Source organism: Colobus angolensis, unplaced genomic scaffold, assembly GCF_000951035.1.
Source record: "Colobus angolensis palliatus isolate OR3802 unplaced genomic scaffold, Cang.pa_1.0 Scaffold37, whole genome shotgun sequence".
NCBI lineage: Eukaryota > Metazoa > Chordata > Mammalia > Primates > Cercopithecidae > Colobus > Colobus angolensis.
Window position 1 is genome coordinate 5,398,750 of NW_012117043.1, and position 24,958 is coordinate 5,423,707.

Below are 24,958 nucleotides of genomic sequence, written 5' to 3' on the forward strand. Positions count from 1 at the left end.
GTGCAATCTCAACTCACTGCAACCTCCACCTCCCGGGTTCAAGCGATTCTCCTGCCTCAGCCTCCCAAGTAGCTGGGATTACAGGCATGTGCCACAACACCCAACTTATTTTGTATTTTTTAGTAGACATGGGGTTTCACTATGTTGGTCAGGCCGTCTCAGACTCATGACCTCAGGTGATCCACCCACCTCGGCCTCCCAAAAGTGTTGGGATTACAGGTGTGAGCCACTGCACCTGGCAAATCCCTTTATTAATAAAACACCAAACTCTCCTGGACCAAGAATGTGAGAATTTTATTATTTGAGCAACCTGGATTTTTACCCCAGGAGCAATGAAACCATCCATGAGACCTGGAAAAAGCTGAAGCTCTTTCTTTTTTCTTTTTCTTTTTTTTTTTTTTTACTTGTATACAGTACAGTTTCAAACAAAATTGGGGCAACTTTGTACTTTGTACCTTATTAAAACTGGGGCTTACACAGTGTGTTTGGTTTGACCTTGTCTTCATAGGATCTTCTGGCTGATTCCTTCTCCGGATGAGTCCCTGAGAATTTCTAGAATCTGGTGAGAGTAAAGAAGGGTCTGGAGCCTTCTCTATATACAAGGAAATCCCAGTTTTGTTAAAAACTTGCCAAAGGCTTGGTGTTATAACTCCAAAGGGAAATCCACAGATTCCTTTCAGGTACTTCTTTGGGATTCTGTAAAGAATTGTGACTATACACTAGGATGTTTAATAGGAAGGAAACTCCTTCCTTTATGACATCACCAGACAGAGAGGTAGCTAAGGGGACTAGTTGAGACACTCTTAGAACAACAGCCACTTTTGTGGGAGCCCAAGAACAGCAGCTTTAAAACAGGGTAAATATTCAGGCATCATTAGGATCCTGAATACAAGCGAGCCAGTAAAATATAGGATCTACTCAGAAAGGCACAATCTATCAGATGGTCAAGACAAATAAACCTGGGGCCAAGGTAGTAGTTTCAGCACAGAGAGAGTCTGAGGTTACTACTAACACATCCCCTCAGCGGGGACATGGTTACATTCTTGCCTCAAGCCATCGAAGTGCTGCAGTCTCCCTGAACGCTTCCCACCAAAGATCAGAAGCTGCATATCCCACCACTCCCCATGCGGCATCAGACTATCCTCGATCTGTCTCTCTCCAGTCAGGGCCTGGACACTATGCGGTAGCCACTCCTCGGGTAACTGAGACTGGGCCAAGAACAGAATCATCCCGCCATTCCTCTCCTCCTAGAAAGAACCAGCAAACTCAGACACTGGCTTCCCATGCTTCAAGCAGACTACGGAATGTTAGTCCACCTAGAGAGGAAGCAGCACGAAGAGGCGGTGAGAGCAAGTCAGGGCGTGAGGTCAGCCATCATGCCTCATCAATCCCAGATGCCAAATCTACTCGTCGGTTGAGTTTTCAAGATCAGAAGGATAACTTACAATCACAAATCTTACAAGATGACCCACCATCCAAGGTCCAGAACCCCCAAGGAGTCAGAGTTCCCCGTAGGATTTTGATTTACCCAAAGGATGAAGCAGTACAAACTGAGCCCATCCAAAGGATTAGGACTGCTGGCAAGATCAGATCTCCAAGGAGTCCCTCTCTCCCAGAGCACAGAAGCAGCTGTGTCTCTGCAGACTATCAGACAGCCCAGAGAAAGGTCCCTGTAGAAGAATCAGAAACAGGTCCTTACAGTTCAATTCCTTCAAAACCCAAGGCCTTGTATAGGAATATGAACTTGGACTCATCGCTCAAACTCTCTGTCCTTAAAGATTCCGATGGTGTACACCGAGTTTCTGCACAGGTAGACCCTGAGTCTCTTCACAAGTATTCTGTCTATCCTGAAACCAAGCCCTCCGCAAAGGTCTTAGTATCATCACAGGTGGAGTCCAACGTGAGGGCCCCAATCCGAGGAAACAACGAGGTTGGCCGCAGGGTCACCATCTCCCCAGGGGTACAGTCAGTAGAGCCAACTCACCGTGTGACAGCTCAATCAGTGTCTGAGGGCTCCCACAAGTCATCCATGTTTGTCACTCCAGAGCCCGTCTATAAACAGCAAACCCCAAAACCCCCAGAAACTACCTACATGTCCCAAGGACCTACACCCAAGTATCCAGAATGCTCGCAAAAGCCCTCCATCCATGCAGAACTGGAACTGACCCCTCGGCCCTTGCCTCCTCGGTCCTTACCTAGGTATGGACCTGACTCCTCATGGTGGCCCTTGCTGAATCCTGAAGTTGAAACACCCCAAAGCCAGCCGACAACACCTGATTTTGAGCTTAAGTGTTCTCCTTCCCTAGATCCTTTATTGTCCGGTTTTAAAATAGACTCTAGCCTTTTCTGTGAGGATCTGAAGTTCCAGAGAGAGAAGGCAAGCCTATCACCACCATCACCACCAAAGGAGTTTCCAAGTTGGGCACCACTGGATAAAGTGCCACAGACCCCCAAGCACACCTGCAAACAACCCATTCAAAGGTTTAGTGCTTTCTTCCTAGGTATGTGAAGAAGCAGACTGCCCAGGTGCAGCCCCAATTTAGTGAGATGGGATGTTGGGGTGGGCAGGAAAGACCACCTCTTCATTCTGGGAATAAGGGCTACTCTCCTGCCAGTGCCAAAGCTAGTCCTATCCTTGAGCCTATTGCTCCATTCCTTCCCTGCCAGCTTCTCTGTGCTCCAAGCTAATGACATTGATGATGATGCTTGGGCCGGGCGACAGGCATTGACTCCTCCAGGCAACACTGCTTACCTTTTCAGTTGAAGGTAGTAGAGAGGGCTTGCAGGGTTGAAAGCTGCTTCCTGAGTGGGGATGAAGAACTGAGCTGGGGTGAGGGCTGGTAAGGGCTGTTAAATAGAATAAGGGCCTCAGGTAAATACTCTGGCTACAAAGTGGAGAGGGTGGGGTGCAGATGAGCTGGGATTCTAGGAGGGGAAAGGCATTCACAGTGGCACAGAGAGAGGGTGTAAAAAAGGGAAAGGGAGAATGGGAATATAATATATAGTCCTAGGCTGGAGGAGCTTCTTGGAGAGGACCAAGGGCTGAGGGCACCTTTGGGTGGAGAAATGTGGAGCTAGAAAGGGAGCTGCAAGTAATGGAGGGTGGGATGTGCATCACACAGAGAGAAGAAAAGCAACCGTCTCTCTGTTACTTTCAGATATCTCTGAGGAAATGTGCAGTCGTGTCATCTGGTGGCTGAAAGGTCTGTGCTTTTCCCTCCTATGGGTCCACTGTGGGAGCTTGGGGGATGGGAGGACAGGTGAGGAGTGGCATCTATGTATCTACAGAGTTGGGTCGTTTAAGAGATAAACGCTGGGATTTTGACCTGAAGAAGCAGAGGAACTTCTCATCTTGCTGAAAATTTCACCATTAGAGTCATTTCTTTGGGGCTTGGAATCTTTTCCATTTTCAAGAGTCTCCTTTTAACAGGAAGTTACTTCTGGAATGGAGAATAATTTAAGCCTCATGGCCTTTTCAGCTTAGTTGGTCACCTATCACGTGATTTAAAAAAAATACACCAAAGCAAACCGCGTGCTTCACAGTCTTGCTCAGAGTTGACTTCACCCTAATTCAAGCTGGGGACTCTTCTCATGTGTTTCTCTGGTTCCTCAGAACCCTCCTCATGCCCCCACTCTACCACCTGGAGTACTTATTGGTGCTGCCCAGGCAGGTTCTTCAGAGATGTCTGGGCCTCCCCCTTGAGGCTGTCAGTGTGTCTTGCAGCTCTAGAATCCTTAAGAGAAGTGTCCCCAGACCTTGTGACCCTCCGTTCCCTTTATACTCTTGGCTTCTCTGGGGGCAGGGGAGGGTGGGGACCAGACCTCAAGGAGTAAATCTTGGCAGCAGGGAACTCTTGCTGTGAGCATTGTGGCCCAAAATATACTCCAGCCCTATGAGCATGACAGAGGCCAGGGCTATGGATAAAGCAGTTCCTGGGGAGGAGAGAGCCCTAGGAATGCCATCCAATCCCAACCAGCATGAGCCCTCCTAGTGATGGTCAGCAAAGAGCAGACAAGGGCAGTCCTCCTCAGACGGAGCAAAGCTCTATAGAGTAGGGGCACAGTAAAGTACGAACTCGAGTTATCTAACTGGATTTGGGCCCTGGGTCCACTATTTTCTGACTGTGACCTTGGGTAAGTTATTTTACCTCTCCAAGCATCAGTTTCCTCTTCTGTTAATGAGAATAATGGCTCCCTCTTAGGGTTATTGTGAGGATTATTACAAGCTATTACCGAAAAAACACTTAGCACGGTGCTTGGCAACAGTGAGCATTCAGTAAATACTCGCTGCTGTTATTTGGGCCACTTGCACTAGGAAGGGATTGGGGCAGGTTTGCCCAAGTCCACTGGGCATCTTTAGTAAATTTCTCTTTTTCCTCTCCTATTGGCACTCTCTGAATTCCATTTGCTGCCCCCTGGGAATGCCTGGCTTCTACTCTGTTATGACAGATGAGGAGGTAAGAATGCCCCTGGGAGGTTACTCCCAGTCTTCTGGGCCCACCCCACAATCCAAATCCATCTCCTGTCCTGTAATGGGAGTAGGCATGGAGGGAGACAGAGCTGCTCCCTATGGTTGAGCAGATTGTTCACTGCACAAGAGCACTGGGTGGAGGGGGTAAGTGGGGGGCCGAAATCTAACCTGTTTTCCATTTGCCAAGCTGTGCACCTGTGGGGCTGCATCTTCCCAGAGGGGGATTTGCACAAAAGCACTGTATGAGCTAGTTGCAGTCCTAGAAAGAACAGACCTTTTGGCAGATGATGAATCTTGCCAAGTGCTCTGTGGGAAGGCTGTCTAGGTAGCCGTTGGATCAGTCCCCACCTGGTTCTCCTCTTTTCAGCCTGGGGCATTCTAGAAAGGGGTCGCTTTTTTGGGTTACACACTATTTGGGTCCTCAACTTGGAAAAACTCAAGGTGGACTCTGCTCTCAGCAGTCCTGTGTCCTCATTTGGGCAGTGTCCTGATTTCACTGCATTGTTCCCATAAGTACTTTGGCTATTCTTGGCCCATGTTTGATAAGATGGTCAAAGCTCTTCCTACTTCCATTATTTTCACTTGCCGTATTTCTCTATTACCCAAAGCCTAGCAATGGCCTCTAATGGGTTCCATTCATGGGCTGACTCAGGATGGACAGTTGGCCACAGATAGAAAACAAATGAGTGCATAGTGGGGGTCAGCCTAAGCTCAGATAATGGAACAGCTGAAGGGGAGGTGACCAGAAACAAGGCTGCCACCTCCCACTGCCATGGGTTCTTATCCAACCCTGAGCTCAGCTGTAGGTGGGAGTGGCTACTTTCAGAGATTATCTCCATGCAAGACAGTAAGTCCCTCCCTCCCCTTTCTCCCTTCCTTCTTTCCTTCGTTCCTCCCTCCCTTCTTTCAATGAACAATTTTTATTCAGATGCCTAGCACTCTACTAGGCACTTTTAGGGGAAGCATTGAAGTTTCACAGCACACATGTTCCTTGGCCTTGAGAAACTTGCCATGATATGGTTGGGGAGATAGAACACAAACAGGAAACATTTAAACAACGATATGAAATAGTTGGTGCTGACCTGTCAAAATAGATGGAACAGACTGAGTAAGCGCTCTTGGAGGGTCTTAGGAGAGAGGGAGTTCACAGGGATATGGGTAGGGGGTCAGGTTATACCCTCCTTCCCAAAGCCAAGGGATGGTGGTATCTTAGCTAGCCTTTTGCTCACCCCTAGATGCAAATCTGTACCTTTGGGAAGGGGTTAATATTTTCCTTCAGTCAAGATTTGATGTTTTTGACTGAGCAAGCTCCTCCCTGTTCTCCCCCACCCTCACCCCCTTTTTCTGTGCATCATGTTTTAGTTTAGTAAGTCAAAAGCCTTGGCAACAGGATGGCTCCTTCCTAAAATAGCTCTTATCCTGTCTCAATAATTACAGCTCTCCAGCCCTGTTCAGCAACAGAGCTGCTCCCCAGAAGCCGAGAAGAGAAGGCTCCCAGGTAGCTGGGCTGCTGATCTTCTCTGACATTCTGGAGGTAGGATGGCATGGAGGTGGGCCAGGTGCTCTCTAATGCATGAGAGAGCTAGGCTCTCCCCAGCCTGTCCCCCAGCCAGCATGGCCCCATGCAGCTTCAGGATGGAGATGCTGTGGTGCTGGTGTCCAAGGCCTCTGATTCCTCTGATCTGGGAATGGTTGACCATAGAGTCTGTTCCAGATTCCATTCCTGGCAGAGATTCTCTGGTGGCCTGGCCACGACGCCTGGCTTGTGGAAGGCATCATGTTTGTTGTTGAGCTTCACAAGCTTCTCTGGGTGAACAGCTGGGGATGGCACCGGATTCAGCCCATCTCTTTCTCGTAAGTGTCAGTCCCTTCCCAAATGGCCCTTCAAGGCCCTTTTGTCTAAGGAATGGGGTGGACAGATGCTTCTCATCCTTGGATTGGGACATTAGGGGCTGGAGTCTCCCCAGAGGAGTTTGTGCTGGACTGAGGGAAGCATTCCTGATGGGGTTTTTTTGGGATCAGAACTAGCAAAAGCTCAACAGGAAGGTCCTCAGGGTGCCCTAATGGGTCACTGGGGGCTGTCTTCTCACATAGCCCTGGGGAGTTCCTGAAAATAAAGCAGTTCTGATGGGAGGGACTGCAATGCCTTTGGTGGACAGGGTGTGTTAGCCCCAAGATCCTGTGTCCTCAAGGCATCTGACCTACTCATCCTTAAATGTGACTTCTCAGGCTGTCACAGGGCAAGGTGGTTTACTCTCTGCTCTATCAATTATGCAAGAAACCAACTCTGGAAAATAGGCCAGGAGTCAGAGGAGGCCATCTCATTGATACTTAAGGCAAAACTCAGTGTCTTTTGGATGACATGTCATGTGACCCCTGAGGGATAGGATGATTAGCCTCCTGTTGGCTTCTGAATCACAGGGACATTTTGCTCAGGTCGGCTTCCTTTACAAAGAGAAATCCAAAGCCTTTGAGGAACTCAGGGAGTTTCCACATTCATGAGGATGTTCACAGAATCCTAGGTCATGGGCTATCTGAAAGGAACCCTCCCTCACTTTTTTTTAAAGTGCTCTGTTGCCCAGGCTGGAGTGCAGTGGTGCGATCCATAGCTCATTGTAATCTTGAATTCCTGGGCTCAAGTGATTCTCCTGCCTCAGCCTCCTGAGTAGCTGGGACTATGGGCACCAGCCACTGTACCTGGCATTTCTCTTGCTTCGGGTAGAGGTTCATAGTTGAGAAGAAAGAGAATCGTTGAAAGAATGGAGCAGAACTGCTGAAAATGAGGCAAGGCATCTTGGGAGGCTTTTTTTTTTTTGAGACGGAGTCTCACTCTGTCGCCCAGGCTGGAGTGCAGTGCCATGATCTCGGCTCACTGCAACCCATGCCTCCCGGGTTCAAATGATTCTTCTGCCTCAGCCTCCTGAGTAGCTGGGATTATAGGCACCCACCACCACGCCCAGCTAGTTTTTGTATTTTTAGTAGAGATGGGGTTTCACCAAATTGGTCAGGCTGGTCTCAAACTCCTGACTTTGTGATCCGCCCGCCTCAGCCTCCCAAAGTGCTGAGATTACAGGCATGAGTCCCCACGCCCGGCTTTGGGAGGATTTTTATAGCAGTTTGACCATTGTTGCACAGCTTCTTAGGAAGCAAGCATCTTACCCCGTCAAATGGCACTCTGTTCATTTCCAGCTACCATGGGCAGGCAGTTCCAGAGCAGGATGGAAGGCTGGTGACCTCTGGCTAAAACTTGCTAATTTGGAGACAGGCTAAGTTGACCAGCTCATCAGGGTTTGCCTGGGACTTTGCTGGTTTTAGCACTGAAAGTCCCATGTCTCAAGAACCCCCTCAGTCCTGGGCAGACCGGGACAGTTGGTCACCTAGTACAAGCTGTGGTGCACTCTGCCTGGAAGCACAGAATGAGGGGACAATGTCCTGGCTTCACAGTGATACATGGGCAGGTTACTCCCTCTGCCTATAAAATGGGGGCAGGAAAATACGATGCTTTTCTCTCCAACTTGATAGCAGAGCTGAGGCCAGACTCCCTTAGTTCTTTGTTTTGCCCAGAATAATCCCACATAGGGAAGAATCTGCCACATCCATCGTGGACTTTTTGGTGTATTTTCAGAAGCTGTGTGGTGACTGGAACCAATCTCCAACATCACATCTTTCTGCAGAGTAGTTTGGTGCTGTTTGAAATGGTGGATTTTCCAAGTAACAGAAACAGTGGGCCTGGGTAGAGTAGGGAGCTTGGCTTCACAGGCCAGGGTGCATACTCGGGTGAGGAAGTAAATCTGTAACCGAGGAGCCACCCTGACAGGTGCTCAGCCAGAGGCAGGCTGTCCTGAGAAGCAGAAATGGCCATGTCCCCTCACCCTCCTCTGCTCAGCTGCCTTTGGCTCAGCTGCTGTTAGGGGAGCAGCAGGAGACAGCTGCACCTTGAGGGCTGAATGAAGCCTGGAGGAGGGGGACAGAATGTGAGGCAGTTCCTGAGGGAAGCTCAGGCTGACACTGTGGGTGTCGCTTCCTTGGCACACCCACTGCCGGCAAAGCCATCTAGTTCCAGTGGTCTCCACAGTGGCTGTTTCTGGGAATTTGGGTCGGTAGGTCTGAGACCAAGCACTAGCTTTCTAGAGATGGTGTCTAGCTGGAGAAGCTGACTCCACAGATGGTGGTGGCTTGGTCATTCCAATGTCACTTTAATTTAAGGCATTACTCTGGTATTCTCTGTCCTCCCATCTCTCTACACCTATTACATATGCACACTCCAAATCCTTTGGAGGGAAGGCATTTGAAATAGTCACAGTTGACAGTTACTGGTTTGATGTTGATAATTTTCTTATTAGTGGAGATAATAGCTACCATTCATTTAGTGATCACGTTAAGTGCATTTAGTGGGTTTTCATAGTAACCTATGAGTGGATTTATTCTCCCTATTTCACAGATGAAGAAACTGAGGCTCAGAGTTTGTTCATCAAAGCTGGAAGCATTTTAAGGAGCAGTCTGTCCCAGGGAGTCAACTATATGGTATAGAAACCCTTCTTCTGGCCGGGCGCGGTGGCTCAAGCCTGTAATCCCAGCACTTTGGGAGGCCGAGACGGGCGGATCACGAGGTCAGGAGATCGAGACCATCGTGGCTAACATGGTGAAACCCCGTCTCTACTAAAAAATACAAAAAACTAGCCGGGCAACGTGGCGGACGCCTGTAGTCCCAGCTACTCGGGAGGCTGAGGCAGGAGAATGGCATAAACCCGGGAGGCGGAGCTTGCAGTGAGCTGAGATCCGGCCACTGCACTCCAGCCTGGGCGGCAGAGCGAGACTCCGTCTCAAAAAAAAAAAAAAAAAGAAACCCTTCTTCTATAGCCACGTCTCCCTGGAAAATACTTCTCAACATTTCAGCAGCACCTTTAGATATCAAGAATTGTGAAGGAAAAGGTTTTAGTGGGAGTAACATCTGTGTCTTTGCATGTGAACCATGAGGCTGGGAAGTGGGTGTGAGCTTGTGAGCAGCCAGGATGAAGGGCAAGCGAAGGGTCAATGAAGCCCAGAGCCTCAAGGCTTGTCTGGGCTCTAAAATCAGAATGGAAAACTAATCAATGAGTCCTTTTAGTCAATCCATATTGATCAGCCATCTCCTGGGGGCAGAGGCCTGGACACCCAGACAAACATCACATCACATGTGTGCTGATTTGAAGTGAGCAGAGGTTAAAAGAGAAGACATACTCCCTGCCCTTGAGGAGCTTGTGGTTAATTTGGTAGAGAAAAGTATACAGCTGGGTCACTTGAAAGGGTATGGACATCAAAGGACAAAGCAAAGTCCAATGAAATGAGTCAGCAAAGCTTCCAGCATGTAGGCATATGGAGGGTAAAAGCCAGGGAGAGACAGATATTGGCACAGTATAGTGAAGACTTTGGTAACTTGGCTGCCCAAAGGTTGAAGGGCAGTTGTTTAGAATCAGTGAGTTTTTGGCTGTTGGAGGTAGGTATTTGAGCAGAGCCTGGGGAAGGCAGGGGAGCCTTCAGACATCCGGTGAGTAGTCACATTAGGAGGTTTGTAAGTCCTTTCCAACCCTGAGCTCCTATGGTCCTGCCCTGCTCACGGAGGGTGTCAGAAGGACTGTCTGGCTTCTAGCACCCCACCAGCTCCAGAACTGCCCCTCTTTGCAGTCATTCGGCAGGTGCCAGGAAACACAGTGTTCCCCAGCCTTGCCACCCACACCTTATGCCTGCCTCCAGGATCACGGGAAACGTGGCAGCAGCTGGGGGAAGATTTGGGCTTAATGTATTTTGGTTTATTGCCTTTGTCCACCACAGACCTTGTTGGACAGACTTGCTGAGGTTTCCTTGAAAGACACAACCCAGTGATAGCCTTTGGTCCGAGGGCTCTCTGACTGTATCATCAGTGACTCATATATCTCACTGGGGAAGGGATGTATGATTAGTTCTTGCACCACTTTCGGGAAACTTAGCTACTGAGAGGCAGAAGTGGCCATTGCTAGTCATGCAGATCTGAAATCCTGATTTCCTGTGGTAATTGCTATTTATTATCAGCTTTGAACCTGGGCCCTGGGATGGCCCACATGCAGCCTCCTTGCTTAGGTCCTGTGCCACACAACCTGCATCTATGGGTAGGCAGGAAAGACCTAGTGGAGGGGGCCAGGACATACCATGTTGGCCTGACCTAAGCAATGGAGCCCAGGACAGCAGGCTAGAGCTATGGTGACTGAGCTGAGTTTCCCAGCTAGACAATCCCCTAGACACTTGGCTCAGATACCGTGCCCTAGCAGTGCCTGGGGAGTTGTACTCTAGTCAAGGCCATCAATGCTTGGTGGGATATTAAATTTTGAGGGAGAGCCAGCACTCCAAGAGCTGAGCCATGCTGAAGCAGAGTTGGCCAGGCCACCTGCTGGCTGGAGATGAGGAAGAGCAGTCGGTAAATTGCCAGTGACTCATGCAAGGGCTGCTGGATTAGACCCTGACTCCCTCACACAGAATGTAAGAGCTAGAGTTGGGAGAAGTCCAGTCTTCTCTTTCAGTGGGGGAAACAGAGGCCCAAAGAGGGCAAGGGACTTTCAGGCAGTGAGATAGCCAAGTTAGCATAGGACTTGTGGCCAGGCCAAGTTCTCTCAGAGTCCTCCAAATGCTGTGGTAGGTTAGCATGCAGGGCTTGTGCAGGGGGGATGGCTGAAAGTCAGTCTTCAGCTTTTATTTCATCCAGCATGCCTCATGTTAGGCCTGTGGTACAGTGATTAGAAAGAGATTAGACCCCAATATTCTTGGCTTAGAGCTAAGTTCCGTGGTCCCAGGACTTGCTTGGGGCCTCACTGTCCTCAAGGCAAGCTGGTACCAACCTTCCTCAGGACACACAGGGCCCTTTGGAGCCTGGGCAGCAGGTGCCAGAGAAGAACTGGGATTCCAGCCACAGTTGAGGATGAGCTGGCTGGGTTGCCTTTTGAGATGTGTCTGTGTCCACACTTGGAATTCAGCTGAGACCAGGGGAAGGGGCATGTTATAATAGAGGAAAGTAAAGGTTTCTGCTGGGTCCTATCTTCCCTGATGTAGGCTTTCTCCTCACCCCAGGCTACAGGACTCTGGAAGCATGTAAGAGGTATTCTTAGAGTGCATACATGAGTACTGGAGGCCCAGGGCTTTGAACAGTGGGGGTTTGTATAGCCCAAGCTTGACATTTGGGGCTGATGGTAGCAGCAGCTGCTGCTTCTGCAGACTTCCAACTGCCATTGGTTTCTCTCTTTATGTCTTTGTTTTCCTGAGTACAGCTTCGGATCCTCTGATCTACCCCAGGCCTTTTTCAGGAGCCTCTCTTTACCTTTAGAGGTTCCCTTTCAGGGGAGCCAAGCTGCTGCCCCCATTCTATACATCCTCCCCCTTTTCTCAGATCCTGGGCCCTCTCCTGAATCACTGCATGGCCAACCTTTCTCTAGCACCTCCTGCTGCTGCCTTGTTCTCTTATCTTCCTCCAAGGCCTATAGTAGCATACAGCATATCCTCCTTCCCCCACTGCATCTACTTTTAGAAGGCTAGAGCTGCAAGGAAGCTTAGAAATCATCTAGTTTAATCCCCTCATTTTCAGGTATGGAAACTGAGACTGACGGGTGAGGCAAGCCCACCCAGCTAGGAAGGTTTCTCCTCAACCTGCTGGCTCGTGAACACCCTGCCATCTTCCAGTCCACCAGTGCCAAACAGCCAATAACAGCTCCAGTAGCAGCCCCATTGTTTTTCTCAGCTTGATCTTACCTGCTGCCCCAGGCCCTCTTCCCTCCTCTGGCTGAGTTCTAACTGGTCCTGACCACTGCTACTGGTTCACAGATCAGACTGAAATACAGCAGGCAGGCCTCCGGCACTTCTACCAACAGAGAGGGCTGTGCTTGTGGGTGTCTGTTTTGTCCAGCATGTATTCAGGCAGAAGCCAGTCAGCCTGCCATTGAGAGAGGGGTCTTGGGGGTCAGGAAGGGACATGCTTCTGAAAACTTCCACAGGAGCCTGACCAGCTCAGACCCTACTTAGCTCAGGGAATCCCTCACCAACACCCCACTCACCAAGCATCTGCCTTCCCCTAGCTGCTGCTCTGACCCTTCTGAGCCTCTAATGCCTCTAAAGCTTCAGGGGCATCTGTCCCCTCAGCATCTCACCTGCTTGTGGGAGGAAGAGTGGCCCCGCTGGGCCTGGGTCACGCCTGGGTTGGCCTCTCAGCCACAGGCAAGGCTCCACCGCGCTGTTAAAGCCACTCAGCCTCTCCCTTCCATTCTTCCAGCAGATGATCCCTGCAGCAAATCCTCTTTAATCTGTAATCTGCGGTACTGCACGAAGGGAACCTGTCTCTAACCTGCCCCTTCACAGCTCGGGTGGAGGTGGAGAATATCCGACATTCCCCTTTAGGAGGTGTGATGATCAGTAACTTGGGCATCAGCTGGCTTCACTTTGTGAAAACCTTGCTGAATCCGTGCGCTAACTAACGGTTTCTCTCTAACTCATGGAGCGACTCCCCCTCCCTTCCAAAGGCGTCTTCTTCTGGTGATGCCAGGTGGGGTGTTCGTTTTTTCTTTGGGAACTGGCTCAAGCCCCCGCGGTGCTTCTGGAGCTGAGTAAAAAAGAGCCAGCTGTCCTGTGCTGCCCGGGGACGAGGAGCTGAGGCTCCCCGCTCTGTCCTGGGTGACCCTATGCTCTGCGCCTCCGGGAGTCGCGGGCTGCGAGGCCGGCCCTAAGGTGGGCACCCCGACCCGGCTCGCGCCGGCACCCCTAGCAGCTGAGGTACACGCCCCGCCCCGGGGACGACTCGCTCCGCCCCCGCCGCCGGGCCCCTCCCCCAGCTGTCCGCACTCGGGTAGGCGGGAGGGGGACCGCGGTGCTGCGAGGTCGGCGCGCAGCTCCGCCGCGGGTCGCTCGGGCGCTGTCCAGGCGGAGCCGGCCCCGCCCGGGCTGCAGCCATGGTAAGGCAGGCAGGCAGGCAGGAGGGCGGGCGGGCGCGGGTCAGGGCCGGGGTGCGCAGGGCGGGTCGCTCCCGGGCGGCTCCAAAGGGACCCGCGGCGCCGCAGCCGCGGCTGTGCAGGGTAGGAGGTGCCGTCGCCTGCCGCGGGCACAGGCTGGCACTGCTGTCGGGCGGCGGTGCGTCGTTGCTCCCAAGTTTTTCCCTCTGAGCAGCCACGGAGTGGGCCCCGACCCCTGGATAATGCCTGCGGTCTAGGATGAAGGGGTGGATCCGTGCTGAGGGAGGTGCCCGCTGGTGGAGACGCGCATGTTGGGGTGGGGAAGGCGCATCAGTGATGAGCGGAGGTGAAGGTCCCCATCCTCGCCTGGGTCAGCTTTTACCTGAGTAACCCCTCCTCACCCACCTACCCTGGGCACAGGGGCCAGTACCAACTTCATTTGGAAAACACAGAGGAGGCCCACAAACACTGCCTGCCTCCCCAGGAGGGATGGTGAGACGCTTGGCCCCTCCTTGCCTCAGCCTGACAAGGGGCAGTCCCTGGGCCTTTCTCAAAGGGACCTCTGAGAGAGAGAGGCCCAGTCCACCATCCTGCCCGGTGGGATTAGCTATATCCTTCTGCCCCCGGGGACAGGAACCATGGGAAAGCTTCCTCCTGCTGCATCTACCCTCTCCCTCCCCACCAGCCAGGTCCCTCTGCAGTGTGTGGGGGTGGGGGCACCCATCCCTGCCACCTGCCTGTAGTGGAAAGAGAAACAGTAACCCCAGCCAGCCTCCTTGGAGGTGGCCAGGTAGGAAGTTTTGATGCTTGGCTCTGAAGATGTCATCTCTTCTCCTGACATTGTTGCTAGAGCCTGCCACAAATGACATAAGGATGTCAGGACCTCCAGGCCACACACCGTCCTCTCCTCCCTGTCTGGAAGCCCCACAGCCTTTGCCCTCTGCATTGAGGAACACGAACTCTTTACAGCAGCGGGGGATCCCTGACCAGCCTATGGGGCAGGATGTTGGCTGTGGGCAGCCTCCAGAAGAGAACTCCCTGGGCCCCCTGGGATCAGAAGCTTTCAGGTCTGGTAGGGCCAATCTTTTGGGCTCTTGTCTCTCAAGCTGTGTCCAGGCAGAGGCCCAAGCCTTGGCCAGGAAGTGTTGGTGACCCTGTGACCTTCTCCAAAGGGGGGTTCCTGGGAGAGGCCTGTCCTTACTCCTGTCCCCCACTTCTCCCCACATGGGGGATGGATGGACTGATTGTTCTAGGGATAGAAGCCTAGGGAAGCACTGATTATCCCCAGTGCCAAGTCCAGCAGGGGCTAGAGGGGCTTTTTCTGCCACACACTAGGTTCAGTTCAGCTGAGGTCTTGATGCTTTCAGCTTGTCTGAGGCCACCCTGTTCTTCTCTAATTAAAGACACCCCCCTCCCCCGCAACCCCAACCACCACCACCAAAGTCCCCATCCTCAGGCCCCTGCCCTCAAGCCAGCCAAGTTCTTAGGCTGACTGGTTCAGACCAGACTCCTCTATGAGGGTCTCTTTGTCAAAGGAGGTCAGTGTCCCAGCTGCTTTGGGAGTCAGTGGGGGAGACCTCCCCAACCCAGATGCCCCAGGGGGTTTAAATTTACATGTGAAAAGAAAAACAGGCCAACATTAATGACCATCCTGTGACTTGGGATGCACCTTCCCTTCTCAGGTTCAAAGCAGTTTAAGGAATGTATCATTTGGGAGTGCTTTCTCTCCCCGGCCTCCCTGGGAGGCAAGAAGGGCCATTCACAACTGAACAGTAAGGTCCTCAAATTAAGACACTATCCAGACTCACAAAAGATGTTTCCACCCAACCAGAAACAGTGGCCCCCTGAATCCTAGTTGAGTATACACTTCCAACCAGGCCCCTTAATTTATCTCCCACCTAAATGGCAGCTCTGAAGCTTCTGGGCTTCCAGCCTCCCCATTGCGTTGAACCTGTGCTTCTTAGAGACCAAGTGCTAACAGCTCCCTTGTTGATGCTATGGAAGTCATGGAGTGATGGAATCTATACAGGTTGCTATGAGTCAGAGGTCAGGTGTAGGGTAAGGAGAGTCCCTGGAGCAAAGTACCCTCTGTGGCTGGTGCTCCCTGCAGGGAAATCTAGGAGCATATTTCTGAAGACAGTGACGTTCCCCACTGGGAGAAAAAAAAAAAAAACGAACACTTGGGAAGAAGTGTGGGACCATTCCCATGAAAACCTATATGGGGAAGTATAGGACATCTCATCCTACTCCAGCACTGCTTAAAGTTAAGATGAAAGAGAGAGATTGGGGGATTCAATTCCTTTGGGAATGGGTATCCTGGGTGGCTGTCCTCATGTGCTGATGGGCCAGGTCACTTGGGGACAGCTCATAGTCCTCAGGCAGACCACAGTGTCCTTGGGGGTTAACAGGAGAGATCAAATGGATCAAAAGCCTGTGCTGCAAACGGACATTGGGAGGTTGGTGCTGTGCCCACCAGGGTAGGCAGCAGGCAGGCGTCATGGGGCAGCCAATCAGAGGAGGAGGGGACTGCAGAGGAACCAAGTGATCCTGCTGCAGCTGAGCTGTCCTTGGAGGGTGGGAGCCAAGGGAAGGGGAGGAGAAGAGGGGTGGGGAAGGACATTCCACAGGCTTTTTTGGCCCCTGCCAGAGACAGAAGGAGGTCAAAGAGAAAGGGAAAGGAGCAAGCCAGGAAGCCAGACAACAAGAGCATCAAAACAAGACTGTTTCTGTGTGTGAGGAACTTTGCCTGGGAGATAAAATTAGACCTAGAGCTTGCTGACAGGGAGTCTGAAGCGTGGGACATGGACCATTCACTGGGATGGCAAGGGAATTCTGTCCCTGAGGACAGGACTGAAGCTGGGGTAAGGTGCTGCTCTGGGAGATGGGTGGACATGACCTGTCTTCCCCCTGCCTTGGCTGGGATTGGGGCTGAAAGTCAGAAAATGATTTGGTCACTGGCAGAGCTAGGAGTGGGCATGGACAGGCAGAAGGCGGGGACCCTGGTGTCCTGACTCCTTGTCTAGAGCCCCTGTGGCCCCCTCCATGCGGATGAGCAGCCAGGGCTGGCAGAGATGAGGATGGTGCTGGGTTCCTGGAGGTTCTGCTGGAAGATTGTAGGGGCTAGGGATCTTCATTAGGGCCTTCCTTTCTCCCTTCCCTGCCCCTTCACTCAGTGCCCCTGGGAAACCAGGTGAAGCACAGCTTTCTCTGTCCCACCCTTGTCCTGACCCGCACACCAACTGCTGGGTCATTGTGGATCTGTGCAGAGAGGCAGGATTTCCTGGAATTCCCCAGACTTACTAGCTGCCAGACAACAAGTCCTGCTGCCCCCCAGTCCCACCCCTTCTCTGTTGCCATGTAATTAATTGTCCAAGCTGGGACACTTTGAGAGTGAAAGGGCACAATTAATCATGATGCCAGGACAACAGGCATAGAATGGGATGTATGGTCGCCACTGGACCTCACAAATATCATGGGTGAGAAAAGCCTTGGGTTAGGCTTGCCTCAGGATAGCCTCTTCTGGTCACTCAGCCTCCACCTGCTGGTTCCAGTTTTGGGCTGAGGGGCCTCTTTTCCTCCCCTCTGTCCAAGCAAGCGCTGGAGACTATGGCTATAAGCAGGTGTGAAGACTTGAGAGGCAACAGCCTGGCAGTAGCTCCTAGCAGACTCTTCCCTCTAACCTCCCTATCCCAACCTCTTCCCTCTGGCATACACCTGGCAGTATGCATATCTGCCTCCCTCAATTCTTCCCTTTGCAGGAAGACTGTGGCCATCTTATCCCCCCCACTCTAGCTGGGACTCCACAGTGGTCTGGGGTAGTCCCCACTGGCTTGGCTAATCCCCAGAGAATGAGTCAGCCTCTGCAGCCGGCCCTTGTTCATTGTCTGAGGGTGGCACGTGGGTATTGTGAGGCAGAGCTGAGCCCAGCACTGCCAGGCACCCCACAAAGGAGGCTGACCCCCAAAGAAGAGGAGAATCTTTAGGGTCTAGAGCTGACAATGAGAGTTGGGGGAAACAGTCCCTCTTCTGAACTGGGGATGGGGTAGAACAGGCTTCTACAGAGCAGTCAATCCATTCTCTGCCTTCCGCTCCCTGTGGGTCATGGTTTAGGCCAGGCCCTCTCCTGTACTGCTGGCTCTGGGCAGAGGGGGTAAGGAGACAACTGAGGGTGCTTCCCCTTATATGTCCCTCACAGTTGGGGGCTATCAGAAGCTCTGGAGGCCCAGCCGTCCTTCAGCCTTCCCCGGGCTCTTCCATCCTCCCTCACCTGGTCTCTCCCAGCTGCCTTCCACCCACAGTCAGCATCCACTGGCAGGTTTACTCTTCTCTTCCAGGGCCCAGGGTCAGATTTGGGTGTGGCTCAGTGTCTGGAGTAAGGGGTAGGATCAGCTATACTGAGCGCTGGTCTGTGAACCCTGGGAATTGAGCACCGGCAGTAGAATCTGTACCCCAATCCCCCAGCTCACTGACCAGTAGTGACAGGAGGTACAGAACCCCTCGCTGGTTGACCTGCCTGATGCAGGCAGCTTTCTTCTCCCCTGTCTACTTTCCTCATGTCCCTGCCCCATTCTGATGCACTGTACTCTCCTTCTGGGTTTAATGCCTCTGTCTGCTCTATCTTAATCAGTCCAGCCTTACTTCCTGGCCTGAGACAGTCCCTGGCTAGGCCAGAACCCCAGGAAAGGCAGCCCCAAAAAACATGCTGCTGAGAAGGAGACCAGAACTGGAGTTCCTCAGTTCCCTAGAGCAGTTTCCAGGGCTCTGGGGGTGCCCAGGGCTCTTCTTGGACCCTGGGGCCCTGCCTGGCATTTTGGATTGGGGAGACTTGTGAGCAGGTGAGGGAGGGGTGGTGAGCTTCCTCTGGCTTGGCTGCAGTTTCTTTCTCTTCTAACCACAAGTGCTTTCCCTTTCCCTCTTGCCTTCTCTTGTCTTCTGTCTCCTTCCTCATCCTTCCCTTCTGGCTCCCTTCCTGGCACCACCCATCTATTCCAACCACCTCGCTTCCACCAGATCAAGCGTTTCCTGGAAGACAACACGGATGATGGAGAACTGAGCAAGTTCGTGAAGGATTTCTCAGGAAATGAGAGCTGCCACCCACCAGAGGCTAAGACCTGGGCATCCAGGCCCCAAGTCCCGGAGCCAAGGCCCCAGGCCCCAGACCTCTATGATGATGACCTGGAGTTCAGACCCCCTTCGTGGCCCCAGTCCTCTGACAACCAGCAGTACTTCTGTGCCCCAGCCCCTCTCAGCCCATCCGCCAGGCCCCGCAGCCCATGGGGCAAGCTTGATCCCTATGATTCCACTGAGGTAGAGCCTCCAGCCCTGCCTTTACCTTTCAGTGGGCTGCTGCAGGAAGATCGGGGGCAGGGGGCAGTGTGTGTGTGTGTGTGTGTGTGTGTGTGTGTGTGTGTGTGTATCTGAGACCTCTTTCAGTCCTGTGTAAGCCCTATCTCCATGATATCTGCCCCCAAGGGCACTGGAAATTAGCAGTTTCAGCAACGGCAGGAGGCCCAGCTGGTGGCCTCAGATGGGAACCCACAGAAGTCTGGCACTGCTTCTTAAAGGCTGGAGCAAAGGCCTGAAAGGGAGAGAAGATCAGCACTGGGTGCCGGGGCCCCTTTGGCTTCTCACGCTGATGCATTCTGCCTTCCTGTCTACTAGGATGACAAGGAGTATGTCGGCTTTGCAACCCTCCCCAACCAAGTCCACCGAAAGTCCGTGAAGAAAGGCTTTGACTTTACCCTCATGGTGGCAGGTAGAAAAGGGGCAGGGCTGAGTTGGGCAGGGTGTGTTTCAGGTGGGGATGGTGTGTGTGTCCATGAGTGGGAAGGGAGTATAGGTCGGAGGGAGCAAGCAGCGAGTGGCTGTACTGTTTTGCAAAAAAGCCAGGAGTCATTGGTCTGTGAAAGTGTATGTGTGTAGGGTGGGTGGGGGTGGGGGTACGAATTGGTTGCCAAGAGCATCTGACCAACAGTTCCCTAGCATTTGCCTCTTTGTGTGTGACCTTGGGCAATCTCTTGCTCCCCCAAGCCAATCTCTGTGCTTCCTCCCAGCTCTAAAATGCTATAGTTTGGTTAGTCTAGTTCCGATTAGATAAGAAAGCAGTTCCCCCTGAACCTTGATCCAGTGGAGTTGCTTTTTGGCCATAGATCTTACCTTCTGATTTGGTGCCTCTGTCCTCTCTCCTCTCAGGAGAGTCTGGCCTGGGCAAATCCACACTTGTCAATAGCCTCTTCCTCACTGATCTGTACCGGGACCGGAAACTCCTTGGTGCTGAAGGTAAGGAAAGGAGACAACAATCAGGCAGACTTGCCTTGGGAAATTAAACTCACTCTAGAGTCTGGGGGATGGGGCTCTCCCCGACATGCAGGAAACCATGGCTTCCTAGAGAGACTGACAGCAGCTCTCCATAGGCCTATCTGCCTGGCAGCCCACCAGCCAGCTCCCTAAAGATTTGGGTGCTGAAGCAGGGCAGGGACCAGAGTCTTGCTCTCTGAATGAGTCTCTGACCCCCAAGGATTCCAGGAATCCAAGAAAAAAACCGGGAGCAGAGGAGAGGCTGGGGCCAGAGCCAACAGCCACCGGCATTTCCTGTGTTGGGAAATGTACTCCTTGCTGGTTCCCAGAGAACAGTCCCCCAGGCAGCTTGGGGGTGGAGGAGGGGGCAGTGTGGATGAGGCAGTCTGGGCAACGAGGCTGGTTGGGGTGGGCAGTTCATCCTGACTGGGCAGGTCCCTGCCCTTGCCCTGGCCTCAGTTTCCCCCTTCTCCAGAGCGGATCGTGCAAACTGTGGAGATCACTAAGCATGCAGTGGACATAGAAGAGAAGGGTGTGAGGCTGCGGCTCACCATTGTGGACACACCAGGTTTTGGGGATGCAGTCAATAACACAGAGTGGTATGTCTGACTAAGTGCAATCCCAGCTGCCCCTGAGCCACCCTTCTCCATACACAGGTACACATGTAGGCCCAGATATATCCATACTTATCAGGAGGAAGCTGTCTATGACATTGAGCATGTGACTTCCCTTACTGGACAGCCATCTTCTCCTTTATAAAGTAAGAGGGAAAGGATTGGAATAGATTATTTTTAATGTTCCTTCCAATTCTGCCCTATGATTCTATAATGGGGTAGGGACATAAGAAAGAAGAGGCTGAGGCAGAAGGATCACTTGAGGCCAGGAGTTCAAGGCCAGCCTGGGCAACATAGTGAGACCCCATCTCTACAAAAAGTTTTAAAAATTAGCTGGGCATGGTGGCATAGGCCTGTAGTCTCAGTGACTGGGGAGGCTGAGGCAGAAGAATCACTTGAGCTCAGGAGGTCGAGGCTGCAGTGAGCCGTAATTGCACCACTGCACTCTAGCCTGGAAGACCGAGCGGAACCTTCCAAAAAAAAAGAAAAAAGATGAGAAGAGCCTCAGAAAGCAAACACATGGGCAGTGTGAAAACATGTAGCACAGAGTTTGATTACATAGTAGTTGCCCAATAAACTGTCACCCTTTTTCCTTTCACTAGCAACATTTTAGGTGTTACAAACAAATCTTATTGAAGGGCTGGGCATGCATGGAGGGAGGGTAAAGGTGAGGAAGAACAGGCAAAGGGGAAAAATGGTGGAACTTTGTTTAAACTCCAGGCACCCTCTAGGCTACCTGCAGAAAGAAAAGTTGGCTTTACCACAACCCCCTATCATTCAAGCTTGAGGGACCTCCCTCCAGCTAATGGTCAGTAAGTCTGACCATTACCTCCAGCTTAGGTAATGGTCAGACCTAAGTGAGCAGATGAAGAGGGGAATGGATGAGATTGACAGGAGAAAAGGTGGTAGCTTTGATGAAGAAGTTAGGCAGGAGGTGCTAAGAGCGCTAGACAGAGAGTTCAAATCTTGATTGGCATTTAGTAACTTCATGATCGTAAGCAAATGATCTCCTTCAATCAGTTTACCTACTGTCTCTTACCTTCCATAATACTAATAATTTCATTTGCCAGGCACCTCACAGTTTAAAGTGCACCTCCATATATACTCATTTTGTCAGACATTTATTTAATTAAAATATACCAGCACTTACCACCTCTCCAATTGATCTGAACATCACCCAACATGATGCATGCACTCTGAAAAGTGTAAAGGGCTATTTACAGCATACTCAGGGATTTTAACAATGATAATTGTAGGACCAGCAACATAATTTGTTGGGCCCAGTGCAAATGAAAATGGAGGGCCCATTTTTCAAAATTTTTAAGAATTTCAACATGGCAACAGCAGAGCATCAAATCAGCTAGAATGTATTTAGCACATACTAGATGTCCAGCCTGTGCTGGACATTTTAAGGGATTCAGAACAAGCATGAATGATTCCTATCCCTGAGACGCTTATAGTCAAGTGGCAACAGGGAAGCAGGGGAGGTGGGGGCAGTTCTCTAACATGTTTCAATCAGACAGCAACTTAAATAGTAAATGGGTCAGGCAAGGTGTAATGGCAAGTGCACTGAGCTGTAGGGGCTCAGGTGGGTAGAGAATTTACTAGCTAAATGACCTACAGAAAGTCCTTTTCCTTTCCCTTTCCTTTCCCTCTCCTTCCTCCTTTCTTTCTTTCTTTTTTTTTTTTTTTTTTTTTTGAGACAGGTTCTCACTCTGTTACCCAGGCTGGAGTGCAGTGGGCTGATCACCCGCCTCCCGGGGCTCCCTGGGCTCAGGTTATCCTCCCACCTCAACCTCCCAAATAGCTGGAACTACAGGTGTATGCCACCACACCCAGCTAACTTTTTTGTATTTTTTGTAGAGATGGGGGTCTCACTATGTTGCCCAGTCTGGTCTTGAACTCCTGGGCTCAAGTGATCCACCTACCTTGGCCTCCTAAAGTGTTAGGATTACAGGCGTGAACTACCACACCTGGCCTGGAGCAAATCTGTTAGCTGCTCTGCATCTAGTTTCTTCATGTATGAAATGATAGTGATGATGATCATAATGCATAATGTCGACCTGTCAGGGCAGTGAAGATTAAACAAGATAATAGAAGAGCAAAGGATATGAAAATTGAGGTTCTTGGGGGAAATTTATTTATTTATTTGTTTTGCTCTGTAGTGAAGACCAGGGGAGAGCAGTGTGTATTGGTATAGTAAAAGGAGTCTTCGTGGAAGAGATGGTTCTTAGGGCCTGGAAGGATGGAGTGGGTTTGGAGAGGTGGAGGAAAGGGTAGAAACACATGAGCAAAGAGGTTCTGAGGTTACACTGGAAACCTGAATTAGAGTTTCCCTGGCTTCCAGTTGGTATTTGCCTGCAGCCACCTTGCTATTCCTTTTTTTTTTTTTTTGAGACAGTCTGGCTCCATCGCCCAGGCTGGAGTGGTATGATCTTGGCTCACTGCAACCTCCGCCTGCTGGGTTCAAGCAATTCTCCTGCCTCAGACTCCCGAGTAGCTGGGACTACAGGTGCACATCACCACGCCCAGCTAATTTTTGTATTTTTAGTGGAGACAGGGTTTCACCATGTTGGTCAGAGTGGTCTCAAACTCCTGATCTTAAGTGATCCACCCGCCTCAGCCTCCCAAAGTGCTGGGATTATAGGGGTGAGCCACCATGCCCAGCCTATTCTTACTGCTTTGTTTGATCACCTAGGCCCTTTCCCTCTCATCAAGCTAGTATTTATTAAACTTGCCTGAGTACTCAGTCTAATTTTGTATCAGGACATGTGAGATACACCCCATCCCATTCAGGAATTTCCCTAAAGATTTAGTAAAGTAAGCCAGGGAATAACAATGTCTTAAAAACACTGCTCAGAGAGTGGGCTACTACTTCTCTGTAGTCCCAGAGCTCACTAGGTGGCTCCTACTCTCACAGTTTCTCTGCTTGTCTGTCCCTGCCCCAGCTGGAAGCCTGTGGCAGAATACATTGATCAGCAGTTTGAGCAGTATTTCCGAGATGAGAGTGGCCTGAACCGAAAGAACATCCAAGACAACAGGGTGCACTGCTGCCTGTACTTCATCTCACCCTTCGGCCACGGGTATGGTCCAAGCCTGAGGCTCCTGGCACCACTGGGTGCTGTCAAGGGAACAGGCCAAGAGCACCAGGGGCAGGGCTGCGACTAGCAGGTGGTCACAGATTCCTGTTCCCCAGGCTCCGGCCATTGGACGTCGAATTCATGAAGGCCCTGCATCGGCGGGTCAACATCGTGCCTATCCTGGCTAAGGCAGACACACTGACACCTCCAGAAGTAGACCGAAAGAAACGCAAAGTGAGGGAAGCTGGTGGTGGGAGGGGATCAGGTGGGCTTCTAGAAAGGATGTGGTACCCAGAACTGTGGGCCCCTCATTTGTTTATCAGATCCGGGAGGAGATTGAGCATTTTGGAATCAAGATCTATCAGTTCCCAGACTGTGACTCTGACGAGGATGAGGACTTCAAATTGCAGGACCAAGCCCTAAAGGTGGGGCCACTCTAGGGCATCCCCTTCCCATCTTGTTTCTTCCGGGTAGAAAAAGGAAGTAGAATTCTATATTCAGGCTATCAGGGTGGAAAGGACCCTGGCTTCCTAGAGTGAAGCAGAGACGATGGCAATACAGGTGGAAAGAAAGAGGTGAGAACAGAGGGTGCTGACAGGCACCCCTAACCTCTTCCAGGAAAGCATCCCATTTGCAGTAATTGGCAGCAACACTGTAGTAGAGGCCAGAGGGCGGCGAGTTCGGGGTCGACTCTACCCCTGGGGCATCGTGGAAGGTAAAGCACTGAGCCTGTAACCAGGGTATCTCCTTGCCCTCTGTGGCTCTCCCCTACCTATGCCTCTGGCTGACCCCTAGCCTTGCTATGCAGTGGAAAACCCAGGGCACTGCGACTTTGTGAAGCTGAGGACAATGCTGGTACGTACCCACATGCAGGACCTGAAGGATGTGACGCGGGAGACACATTATGAGAACTACCGGGCACAGTGCATCCAGAGCATGACCCGCCTGGCGGTCAAGGAACGCAATCGCAAGTATGACCAGAAGCCAGGACAAAGCTGGCAGGGGGAGATCCCAAGCCTAGCCTTGCGTGAGACCAAGCCCTGCTTTTGTTCTTCTATAGGTCCTGGGCTCAATCTAAGTGGGTGATGGGGTCCTCCTAGCCTTATCAACCCTTTTCTCCCCTTAGCAAACTGACTCGAGAGAGTGGTACCGACTTCCCCATCCCTGCTGTCCCACCAGGGACAGATCCAGAAACTGAGAAGCTTATCCGAGAGAAAGATGAGGAGGTGAGAGCAGTATGGGTAGGGGAGGTTCCCTGTTTGATCACCAATGCTGGTATCTCTTTGTTTGGTAATAGAAATATCCCTGGCTCTGGTGCATATTTGGGTCCTGGATAGGTCAATAGGTGGTTCTGTCCAGAGTCTCCATCACACCTCACGGCTACCAAGGTTCTGGCTTAAGGGATTAGAAATTTGGGGCACTTCCCCAACACTAAAGGACTCTTCAGAAGGCCGCATTTTGATGCCTGTGCCTATTCCAGCTGCGGCGGATGCAGGAGATGCTACACAAAATACAAAAACAGATGAAGGAGACCTATTAACTGGCTTTCAGCCC

The 24,958-nt window shown here is 51.5% G+C and overlaps 2 protein-coding genes across 6 annotated transcripts; both read left to right on the plus strand.

Annotated features, from left to right (window-relative positions):
* Nucleotides 1–755: 755 nt before the first annotated feature.
* LOC105520096 (chromosome unknown open reading frame, human C17orf47) lies at nt 756–3,331 on the plus strand. Its single transcript, XM_011953688.1, has 2 exons — nt 756–2,501; nt 3,159–3,331. The coding sequence occupies exons 1-2, from the start codon at nt 941–943 to the stop codon at nt 3,308–3,310; spliced, it is 1,713 nt and encodes a 570-aa protein (XP_011809078.1). The 5' UTR covers nt 756–940; the 3' UTR covers nt 3,311–3,331.
* Nucleotides 3,332–4,304: 973 nt separating this feature from the next.
* Nucleotides 4,305–24,958, plus strand: SEPT4 (septin 4). Of its 5 annotated transcripts, XM_011953683.1 has the most exons (13): nt 4,305–4,457; nt 5,909–6,005; nt 18,424–18,720; nt 19,075–19,168; nt 19,606–19,692; nt 20,186–20,309; nt 23,273–23,407; nt 23,521–23,638; nt 23,728–23,829; nt 24,023–24,119; nt 24,213–24,375; nt 24,531–24,630; nt 24,885–24,958. In XM_011953683.1, the coding sequence occupies exons 1-13, from the start codon at nt 4,450–4,452 to the stop codon at nt 24,942–24,944; spliced, it is 1,482 nt and encodes a 493-aa protein (XP_011809073.1). In that variant the 5' UTR covers nt 4,305–4,449; the 3' UTR covers nt 24,945–24,958. The 5 variants fall into 5 exon arrangements, with proteins under 5 accessions (XP_011809073.1, XP_011809075.1, XP_011809076.1 ...); XM_011953685.1 differs by lacking the exon at nt 5,909–6,005 and having other exon boundaries at nt 4,311–4,457; XM_011953686.1 differs by lacking the exons at nt 4,305–4,457; nt 5,909–6,005 and adding an exon at nt 13,284–13,416.